The 12,105-nt window shown below is 40.4% G+C and overlaps 1 protein-coding gene across 4 annotated transcripts in view; it reads left to right on the forward strand.

Annotated features, from left to right (window-relative positions):
- LOC124136710 (DCC-interacting protein 13-alpha-like) overlaps positions 1–12,105 on the forward strand; it is a 73,455-nt gene that overhangs the window by 36,213 nt on the left and 25,137 nt on the right. For 3 of the 4 annotated variants that reach the window (XM_048396851.1, XM_048396852.1, XM_048396854.1), the window contains exons 10-14: positions 1,764–1,848; positions 2,310–2,333; positions 8,663–8,772; positions 10,549–10,591; positions 11,381–11,452. In XM_048396851.1, coding sequence (XP_048252808.1) covers positions 1,764–1,848; positions 2,310–2,333; positions 8,663–8,772; positions 10,549–10,591; positions 11,381–11,452 — 334 coding nt within the window. The remainder of the gene's footprint in view (positions 1–1,763; positions 1,849–2,309; positions 2,334–8,662; positions 8,773–10,548; positions 10,592–11,380; positions 11,453–12,105) is intronic. The other variant, XM_048396853.1, reaches the window with a different exon arrangement.

Genomic DNA, 12,105 nt, shown 5'->3' on the forward strand with positions numbered 1-12,105 from the left:
TCCCGGGTTAGAATAGGTCTTCAGCAACCCATGCTTGTCTCCCCCAGTGAAGATCCCGGGTTAGAATAGGTCTTCAGCAACCCATGCTTGTCTCCACCAGTGAAGATCCCAGGTTAGAATAGGTCTTCAGCAACCCATGCTTGTCTCCTCCAGTGAAGATCCCGGGTTAGAATAGGCCTTCAGCAACCCATGCTTGTCTCCCCCAGTGAAGATCCCGGGTTAGAATAGGCCTTCAGCAACCCATGCTTGCTATAAAAGGTGACTATGCTTGTCGTAAGAGGCGACATGGGATCGGGTCATCATATCCCAATTGCGTAGATTGATGCTCATGATGTCAGTCACTGGATTGACTGGACCAGACTCAATATTTACAGACTGCCGTCATATAGCTGGAATATTGCTGAGTGCAGCGTTAAACAATAAACAAACAAACAAACAAACACTGACAACAGGGTGAACGATTACTTGTCTGACATTTCTGACCAATGGGAGTGAACCCTGACAAACCCTGAGAACAAATACCTATACAACTGTTACAATAAACTTCTATACAGCCTCAGTTCCAGCACTATTAACAGCATACCTGTTGTTACCTTGCCTGTTACGAGGGGGGGCGATTCGCTGTGCAGAGTTGCATCCCTTGGGCATGCCAGAAACTTATGATTGTGGATTCGAATCCCAGTTCACCCTGGTTATGTTTCTAGGTTTGTCAGCGACATACCTGTGCTCGTGGGTTTCACCAAAGTGGTCAATGCATCACATTGAGCTTTCCTCCCACATTAAGCTGACATGCTGCGATATAACTGGAATAGTGTCAAAAGCGACCTTAAACCAAACTCACTCACTCACTCACTATTACGGGGTATTAAGGGGATGAAACAAGAACTGGTCGTCTTGGTGTCAGTGTACTGAGTATCCATGTTAAAACCTCTGGCATGGTATCTCAGGGGGCTAGCACCATAAAACCAGCATTAGTCCTGACTAGTACAAGCAGCCACAGACACATATAGAAGATTCATCACGAGTGTTTTTTAATATACCGATTAACGGGACGAGGTTGATATTTCCCATATTAAAAAAACATGAGTGATGAATTCTATTTATCATTTTCACATTTTTGCTTCCCAATTAAGGAATAATTGCATTAAACATTAACATCAGCAACTTGTCGAAATCTTACGTATAGATCGTGTGTAGTGATACATGTTTTCCTTGGCCGTGTAAACCAAAATAAACAACCTCTTAACTCCTTTATGACATATTCCTTCGCTGAGAAAAAAAGTTCCTCGGATTATTTTAAACAAAATACTTGAACAGACTTTTGCAGAATAATTGAAATAATGTCTCCAACATCAAAGGTATCCATGTTGTTTGTAAACACCTACTCACGTGCACCGGCGAAAAAAGTCCCACTTCCGGTTATCTAATTTGCATATCTAATTTGCATACTTATGTCATTGGGGTATGACATACATGTTTTTATGTCATAAGCTTATGTCATGGATAAATGCTTTAGTTAAATGATAAACGCACATACCCTATATAGGTGCAACAATTGTGAACACATTACAGCATCAGAAATTGGCACAAGTCCTGTAGTCCTTACCAAACTGACCAATAGTAAAGGTATCCTAAGGACTTGTAGAAATTGTCCCATTTTAAGGGTTTTGCTATATGTTGTCATTATAAGGACTAGTGGACAAAAACTGTTAGTTTCTAGCCCTGACATTACTAAACCCCTCACCTGATGTTGTCTATTACAGCAAGCAAGCCCTCATCACCACTAAATGGGATCGAGTGTATTTCTTCACGCAAGGCGGCAATCTGATGAGTCAGGCGAAGGAAGAGGTAGGTGTACCAGAGTGCTGTACATCTCACAGTGTTGGCAGTGATCAACTCTAGCATCTAAGTAACACTAATCACTGACCCTGGTGTTGTTGCTTTTGTTGATTTCACTGTCTAACTTCTCAAACTGACAAACACTATGTGAACTCCTATAGTTGTAACATAGCATGATTTTCACTGACAACATTGGTATTCTAGAGTAGGTGCTTACACTAATCTCTGTGACCAAGTTTTCTAACTTCCTTTGAGTTTCTTATCCTTTATCCTTGATAATTCATTATAAGAAGATCTTATGTGTCTTATTAACACATCTTTAAAAGGTTGTCACTTTGTGATTGAAAGTTTGTCATATATTTTATTCCTTGTGAGAGGTTGCAGATTCTATTTGTCCTTGAAATTTGCTTGCCTGAGGTTGCAGTTTCTGATATAACCTTGACCTTCTCTTGCTCTGTTGACCTCTCTAGGTCAGTAGCGTAGGCTCTGTCGATGTAAGTACATGCTCTAGTCAAGGATTTCATTTCAACCCTCCCTGTGCTTGCTAGACATTAATAGCTGAACTGCAATTTGGAAAACATATAACTTCTCTGTATAAAAAAATAATTTTTGTAAGGATTTTATGTCATTTCAAAATCTTATATTTCTCAAGTAACTGAAATGTTTACTGAAATCCAATCATATGTTTAGAAGGGTTACACAAAGAAGACATGAACCTTTATGGATGATGTCTTTGTTATTTTTCATTCACCGGATGAAGCGGGCAGGAAGTATAGCCCTGAACATCGTTACAACAATAAGTTGTTATCCATAAACATGTCGGTCTTCATGCTCTTCCAACTACTAATTCCCCATCTATAGTCTGGAAGGTAATTTAAGGTAACGACATTTACTACAATATCTGAAAAACTATCGGACCTACTCCAGTCAAAGATGGTGTGAGCTTATTAAACAGTCATACATAACTGGATATTACATTTAAAGACAATCGGACAGTTGAACCAATCAACTCAACTCGAAAGGGTGACACGGGAATCACACACGCACGAATACGGTGTTAGCGTTGGGCGTCTCAACGTGCGTGATTCCTGTGCACCCTTTCGAGTTGAGTTGATTTGTTCAACTGTGTCATATGGCCCTGTGACGTGAGGGTAGCATTATGCAGATGGCTGTTACAATGAATGCTCGTTCCACCCATCACGAACAGGTCTGGTTGTTGATGAAATATAGTGATAGCTAAATAGACAGATTTTTTATTCATGCACCGATTGTCTTTAAATGTAATATCCAGTTATGTATGACTGTTGAATAATCTCATACCAATTTAACTTTGACTGGAGTAGGTCCAATAGTTTTTCAGATATTGTAGTAAACGTCGGTACCTTAAATTACCTTCCAGACTATAAGACTCAGTCACACAATGATGGGGAGAAAGAATGTCTTGGTTGAGTTAGAATGGCTTGGTAGAGTTATCTCCCTTCTGTTACTGAAGTTTCCTTTGTTAGATTATATTATTACGATATACATGTAGTTGATTTCATAAGCAACTGATATGACTTCTAAAGATATCATTACCCTTTGAATATTATTGGCAGTTCAACTCTTAATGATTTTCCCAGAGTTACCACAGACCAAATAGTGTTCATTTCAATATGATTTCCTATAATCATTAATCATAGTTTATATTTATGTCAGAATGTATAATTATTCTTTATTTCAGTGGCGTTTCATTGTATTATTGATAATTTGATAGATGCATGCACACTGGAAAATTATTTCAACAGTTGAAAATGTGTAATTGATTAACTATTTTAACCATTTAACTCCGAGGATATTTATGTTCATGTTAAGATGTCAATGTGTCATCAGTCATCAGTGACTTGTGACTTGTCAGCAGTATTGTGTTAAGTCTTCCTGCAAGTGTTCAACCCCCATTTCCCCCACAGTGCACACAATAAAACCATGGCAACTGGTAAACAAGCTGTGAAAATTGCTTTTCTTTGCTTGGTAAATAGTTCATGATGCTAGTGTAACCTGCAGGACAGTCCGCTCAGTTGATAGGGACATTAATTGCAAGGTGCACAGTATTATCACCAATTCAGTGTACTGGTAAATGACATGGGGAGATCAAGATGCAGAGCAGTCCATTTAGTTGTAATAGGGAGATCAAGATGTAGAGCAGTCCATTCATCCTTCTGACATGGGGAGATCAACGTGAAGAGCCATCCGTTTTGATGACATGGGAGATCAAATTTTGAAACAGTCCATTCTGTTGACATAGGGTGATCAAACTAGGGAGATGGAGAGCTGTCCATTTTGGGGGCAATTTGGGGGGCATGAGAATATTTAGTCATAGAACTATCCATTCAGTTGACATTGAAAGATCCAAGTGTATTAAAAGTAGCATGAAATATCTGCATGATCTGTTGCAAGTTTGATTTTTTTCAAAGTTTGTTTGCCAGTAAATACCATGAGTGCCTTTGTTCCCTAACTATGCAGAGGAAATATTTCAACTTGGTTTCTAAGTGTTATTACAAGGGTAAGAAGAATTAAAAGATTTGTAATATATGTGATGTGAAATGTTTGAAATTGTTGTGTTCATATACAGTGAAAAGACAGGGCTTTATTTTTGTTTCTGTTTACTTAGCATGCACATATAGTGTAACCATGGTAATTTGTCATTGTACAGTGTTCTCTTTATCAAAGAGTTACATAGAATTCTAGGTATGCTGTGAGTGAGTGAGTAAATGAGTGAGGTGGGTTTAATGCCGCTTTGAAAGTATTCCAGTCATATGACGGCGTGTCAGCTTAATGTTGGAGGAAAGCCTGAAGTGATGCCATTCTCAGACGTTTACCACTTTGGTGAATAGTGCTGACAAACGTAGAAACATAATCTGAGAGAACCGGGGTTTGAACCCACGATCTCAGGTTTTGAGCATTCCAAAGGGATGAATTGGGGCACCTTTGATGGCTGGGCCGCCTGTGCCCCTGGTATGCTTGCATGTCATGTCAATGTTAACAATTGAGAACATCCTGCTTTCATTTTCAAAGTAATCGTTATAAAGGAAATCAAAACTGAATCCTTTCTGTTTTAAGTATGAAAGTTCTTAAATATGTACTGGGTTGAATACATCAAGCACCTGCTAGATACAGGACGATTATGTGCAGTGACACTCTGTGTTCCCAACTGTCTCAGTGATGTCATCTACCGTAGATTACCACTTTTATGCGTCATGGATATTGAATTAAATCTCTCTGTAGATATGTATATTCCAGAGGGTAATCATACCAGGGTTTGTGTTACAGTTAAAACAGGGTCCAGATTTATGAGGTTTCACTGTAATGAGTAGGGCTAAAAATGTTTGTTTTGTAAAATCAGGACTCTCCCATATCACACAGTTTACAATTAAGCATTTGACATCTTTTATTAGGTTAGAAAGGGAACCATATTATTCAAGGCTTAGAAATTCACACTAGCCTGCTAGCTCGAGACTACTAAATTGTGCTGAGGACAATGAAATTTCCATTCATGGTAGTCCTCATTTGCTAGTAGCATTTAAGGTCAGTAATTCTGAACCAGTTCTCAATGCTTCAGTTTTGCTACAAATTTGGACTGAAGAAAACTGACAATAAGAAGTCTGTTTTCGTAAATCTAAACGTTATTCCATCACAATAGTTTATGTGAGATGTTATCGATGACACAATTTTCATATCGATAATCGTTGGTATTTCTTCCCATCGACAATAATTCTGATTATCGATTTGTTTTGCCAGCCCTAGCTTTTAGCAATATTTCAGTTATGTCACACCATGTTAGCTTGATGTGTGAGGAAAGCTCGAAGTGATGCAGGTCTTTGATTTGGTTTTCAAGTTGGTAAAACCAACGAGCACAGGTATGGTACTGACACACCTAAAAACAACCCAGAATACACAGGATTCAGGTCATGGGTTTCCTGCACGCATAGGGGATGCAACAGCGAATTGCCTTGACTTGAGTGAGTGAGTGAGTGAGTTTGGTTTAACGCCGCTTTTAACAATATTCCAGTTATATGTGGGAGGAAAGCCCGAAGCGATGCAGGTGTCAGACGTTTACCACTTTGGTGAAACCCACGAGCACGGGTATAGTGCAGACAAACCTAGAAACATAATCGGGGTGAACTGGGTTTCGAAGCAACAATCATAGGTTTCTGGCATGCCGAAGGGGCGCAACTCTGCACAACGAATTGCGGCGCCTTAGATGACTGGGCCACCCGTGCCCTCGTCTTGACCTGATGATTTGGCTACCTTAATTATTCTCTAAGATTCCCTCTATGCCTCCATCATGGTGGATGAAAATGAAACATCTTTCTGTGCAGGGTGACATCTATTGTTTGTAAGTTGGAATCCCTCTTGATTATGACCCTTGGTCTGTCAGCACTGAACCTGTGCTGGTATGCTTCACTGAAGTAGTTAACATCTATGGTCTGCATCAGTCTGGATTTGATGCACACATGGTGGTTCTGTTTACAGCACATGTCAGAAATCAGGTGAAGTTAAGCAACTTTTGTCGTCAGAGAGTCCTTGGATGGGTGACAGTGTTTGGCAGTTTGGCTCCTGAGAGTTTCTAGAGCTTTTGTTCTGCCCCACACTGAAGCATATGTAACACATGTGGTGTCTCCTTGGGCAAAGGGCTTTGTTCGAAATGTGCCTGTGTTCACCAAGCAGTAAATGGGAACCTGGTAGGATGAGATGTTAAGGTGACTCTTAACATTCTAGCACCTCACAGGCAGCTTTGGTTGTATTCTCCCCAGGAAGCTGAGAATGAAAATCGAGTGCTGATACATTTCATGCAATATAAATGGGATCATTATTATTGTCTTTTTAGATTATTCATTAGCTAGATTGTATATGTGATTATTAATGAACTTAAAAACATGCATAATGTCACATTGTAATTGCTAATGCACAGTCTAAAAGCTAGAAGCTGAAGTTGTGAAATATTATCCAGGATAACATTGATTTCATTGAAAAACTCTTGTTTCAACCGTGGCAGGGTTGACTCATGTGCCATTGAGAAGCTTTTGTTTCAACCGTGACAGGGTTGACTCATGTGCCATTGAGAAGCTCTTGTTTCAACCGTGACAGGGTTGATTCATGTGCCATTGAGAAGCTCTTTGTTTCAACTGTGACAGGGTTGACTCATGTGCCATTGAGAAGTTCTTGTTTCAACCGTGACAGGGTTGACTCATGTGCCATTGAGAAGTTCTTGTTTCAACCGTGACAGGGTTGATTCATGTGCCATTGAGAAGTTCTTGTTTCAACCGTGACAGGGTTGACTCATGTGCCATTGAGAAGCTCTTGTTTCAACTGTGACAGGGTTGACTCATGTGCCATTGAGAAGCTCTTGTTTCAACCGTGGCAGGGTTGACTCATGTGGCATTGAGAAGTTCTTGTTTCAACCGTGACAGGGTTGACTCATGTGCCATTGAAAAGTTCTTGTTTCAACTGTGACAGGGTTGACTCATGTGCCATTGAGAAGTTCTTGTTTCAACTGTGACAGGGTTGACTCATGTGCCATTGAGAAGCTCTTGTTTCAACCATGACAGGGTTGACTCATCTGCCATTGAGAAGCTCTTGTTTCAACCGTGACAGGGTTGACTCATGTGCCATTGAGAAGTTCTTGTTTCAACTGTGACCGGGTTGACTCATGTGCCATTGAGAAGCTCTTGTTTCAACCATGACAGGGTTGACTCATCTGCCATTGTGAAGCTCTTGTTTCAACCGTGATAGGGTTGACTCATGTGCCATTGAGAAGCTCTTGTTTCAACCGTGACAGGGTTGACTCATGTGCCATTGAGAAGCTCTTGTTTCAACCATGACAGGGTTGACTCATCTGCCATTGTGAAGCTCTTGTTTCAACCATGACAGGGTTGACTCATCTGCCATTGTGAAGCTCTTGTTTCAACCGTGATAGGGTTGACTCATGTGCCATTGAGAAGTTCTTGTTTCAACCGTGATAGGGTTGACTCATCTGCCATTGTGAAGCTCTTGTTTCAACCGTGATAGGGTTGACTTATGGATGTCAACTTCTTTATCCTTTTGGGGGATGTAGTGGCCTCATGTAAATCACGGCTATTTTCTGTAATAAAAATACCCAGTAATCCCCCTCCACATCCACCCCCAAACCTTCTTTATTCTTTCAATGCAACAATGCATTGAAAGAATACAAAAGGTGTAATCCTTGTCACTCCCATCTTCCCAAGCAAGGGAGTTTACTGACTAAAAAGTCCAGTTTCCACCCTTGCCGAAACTAGGCTGTAATTTCCAGGCTCGATCGTAGCACCACCAATGGCTATTACGAGTCATGTCCCTGCTATGTCCCTCCTACTGACCAATATGATTCCATCTCTCAAATCACTTGCATTTGCTTCAAACAAAATGGCAGCACCCAGTCAAGATGATCTGATCGATAATCAAGATCTATATTGTGATCAAACGGAAGTGCATCAAATCACATGAGCACCTTGTTTAAAAACATGAAAAGATTTTCAAAATATCTGTCGACACCCAGTTGATGGTACAAATCTGCAGTTGAAATCCATGTTGTTTACGAACTGGATGTCTAGATGTTGGTTGGACTATGTATAGACTTGTTAGTCAAGCCAAAATGTAACTCTTGAATTCCAGCCTAGTTAGGCAAGTGTGGAAACTGGACTGTTATGGTCAGTTCACGCCCTTGCCTCGGAAAGATGTGTCACTCCTGTCACGATTGATTTTGTTTCCACTGTTCTCAAACGAAACTGTTTCTGGTCCTGTCCGACTTATCAAGGGGTTTATATTTCAGTTTGCTGGTAGTCTTGTTATTGATCTCAATGAGGACGGTGTGATGGCTGAGCCGGCGAATTCGGACGATCGCAGATTTGTGTTTCAAGTTGTCAGTCAAGGCAGCAAGAAGTGAGTGACATTAGTATAACGGTAATGCTATTTTTCAGGGCATTATCATTTGCAGAAGCCTGAGGTGTTCCATTAACTGCCCAACGAAGGAGGGCAGTTGAAAAGACTGAGGGCTTCTGCAAATGATAATGCCCTGAAAAATAGTGTTACCGTTATTGTAGCTAAAATGGATGGAATTTGTTATCAAATAAAAAGAAACAACAATATCGGTTTTCAAACATTTACTGCAATCAACACGAATGTCACTGACCCACTTTTACAAGTATGAAAATGCCATAGAACAAATCAGATGACGTCACTTATCCCTATCTATGACATCACCTAACAACGGGCGTGATAATGGTCGGTCGTCAAGCAATATGAGGACATTAACAAGTTACAGTGACCCACTCATTTCTGATAACGTGCAGGCGGTTTAATGATAATTCTGTCCATTTTAGCTATAATGATGATTACAAGTTCAAGTGATGCATTTTCAGGACTAGAATGTGGTGTTTAAACCACAGGCCAGCCAGGTTATAACAGAATAAAGCCTCTCTGATGTGTTGAATGTTTGGTTCACATTGTGGTCATGGTATTTACATGAAATGACTGCCTCTGTGGTCTGGTGGATAAAGCACCTGCCTTTGGAGTAAAAGGTCAGGGGTTTGATCCCCAGTTGTGTCATACCAAGAAACGTAATAAAGTGGTACTTGTTGTTGCCCTGCCTGTCATTCTGCATTAACAGGATCGACAAAGGACTGGTTAGGTCAGTGTCCGTATAATGTGGAGTATTGATGTTAAAACTGCCGGGGGAGCCAAAGGTCAGGGGTTTGATCCCCGGCTGTGTTAAACCAAGAAATGTAATAAAGTGGTACTTGCTGTTGCCCTGCCTGTCATTCTGAATTAAAGGGATCGACTAAGGACTGGTCAGGTCAGAGTCAGTATAATGTGGAGTATTCATGTTAAAACTGCCAGGGGGGGCCAAAGATCAGGGGTTTTACCCCGGTTGTGTCATACCGAGAAACATAATGAAGTGGTACTTGTTGCCCTTCCTGTCATTCTGAAGTATGGGGATAGACTAAAGGTCAGAGTCCGTATAATGTGGAGTTTGGATGTTAAAACTTCCCGGGAGCCACGAGCAACAAGTGGTACTTGTTGCCCTTCCTGTCATTCTACATTAACAGGATAATCTAAGGACTGGTTGGCTCAGTCAGTGTAATGTGGGGTATTGATGTTAAAACTGCGGCATGGTATCTCACTGGGCTAGCCCATGGTACATCACCTGAATAGAATTGCTGGAATTTTGCTAAAAGTGGTGTAAAAATACATGTATTACATATAAATAAATAGGGCTGTATATTAAACATATTATAACCTTGTAAACCTTGGTTCTGACGGATCATGAGTTGTATCATCTTTAAGAGGATGTATTGAGTTAATGGAGAATTAATTCAAATTTCAAGATAGACACAATTTTATGGATAACAACTTCTTTAATACTGTGAAAAGCGACGTTTCGGTATAGGTCCTTATACCGTTGTCAAGTCTTGCTTTTCATAGTATTAAAGAAGTTGTTATCCTTAAAATTGTGTCTATCTTGTCATCCGTTAACTTCTAAGTAATGCCTATCAAACAATTTATAATTCAAATTTATTTCTTGTCCGCCAAAGTTTGCTGTTAGGCAGCCTTATGAGAGATTTAAAACATCAGCGGATCAAGTCTTAGATTACCTGGGACACCTGTGTTGCCAGCAATGTGGTGACTTGTGTTTTAATACCTGTCCTTTTTTCTCAGAGCTGTTGTTCTTCAAGCAGAAAACTTTAGGGAAAGGGATGAGGTGAGTAGACAGATGAAGATATGTCCATGTACATGAGTACTGCAATTTAAAAGGAAGTGTCTTTTACATCTCTTTAATTTCTTTGAATTATAAGCTTGATTAGATACTATTCAAAAGAAGTTAAAGAAGATCTAATTCTTTCATATTAATACAGTTAATCTGTCATGCCATGACAGATTAACTACAGAAATATGAAAAAATCAGTGTTCTTTAACTTCTCTATAGTATTGAAAGCACCCAGGGTATTGCAACAAAACTGGACAATTTCAATGCATAATTACATAGTGTTTGAAATTAAGCATGAAAGAATTCCTTGTCATATCCCTTATTAAGATTTAAGAGGTTCTTAGATTCAAATACCATGAGAGAAGAACTCAAGGACCCTGGGACACCCCTTAAGACTGGATAGACCCATGAAGTTCCGGGGTAGAATAGGTCTTCAGCAACCCATGTTTGCCGTAAAAGGCGACTATGCTTGTCGTAAGAGGCGACCAACGGGATCGGGTTGTCAGGCTCACTGACTTTGTTGATGCATGTCATCATATCCCAATTGCGTGGGTCGATGCTCATGATATCAATCCCTGGATTGTCTGATCCAGACTCGATTATTTTCAGACCTCCGTCATATAGCTGTAATATTGCTGAGTGCAGCGTTAAACAACAAACAAACAAACAAACTGAATTATCTCCAATTTTTGGCATCTTTGTATTCCCTAAATGTTCCAACAACAATATCTTCCAAATCTTAAAATGTGATTATATGAAAACTATGTTCATCCTTTCCTTCAGTGGATTGCAACAATTAACAACATTGTAAAAGACAGCGGATATGTCCGAGGCAAAGCTGCTTCCAAAAAAAAGGTAAGCCATTTAACATTTTGATGGCAGTGATTAATTCTTCAGCACTAATAGATATTTTAACATAGGATCTTTATTGCCAGACTCACACATGAGCTAACCGCCTCCGTGGTCTAGTGGTAGAGCGTCCGCCCGGAGAGCGGAAGGTCCGGGGTTCGATCCCCGGCCCCGTCATACCAAAAGACGTTAAAAGATGGTACTTCTTGTTACCCTGTCTGGCGCTGGGCATAAAGGGGCTAAAACAAGGACTGGTCTACAACTACATAATCCTAAGTCTAATCCACAATCTAACACAACAATATTACTCAAACAGTATCTACTGCGAGCAGCTCTACTATACAAATAATTGCCTGAAGACCACCATTTTACTATCCGGGTAAACCTAATGTTACTCCAAGTGCGGTCGGGTAGCCTACTGGTTAAAGCGTTCGCTTGTCACGCCAAAGACCCGGGTTCGATTCCCAACATGGGTACAATGTGTGAAGCCCATTTCTTGTGTCCCCCGCCGTGATATTGCTGGAATATTGCTAAAAGCGGCGTAAAACCTTACTCACTCCCTAATGTTACCCCTAGCTCTACCCTGGAGTTCCTGCTACGATTGGACCGTGTCCAAGCCAAAGACTGAAGGTCAAATGCCCCAGACTGCAGCTTGTGCA

This window comes from Haliotis rufescens, unplaced genomic scaffold, assembly GCF_023055435.1.
Source record: "Haliotis rufescens isolate VD_foot unplaced genomic scaffold, xgHalRufe1.0.p SCAF_16, whole genome shotgun sequence".
In the NCBI taxonomy this organism is placed as follows: Eukaryota; Metazoa; Mollusca; class Gastropoda; order Lepetellida; family Haliotidae; genus Haliotis; species Haliotis rufescens.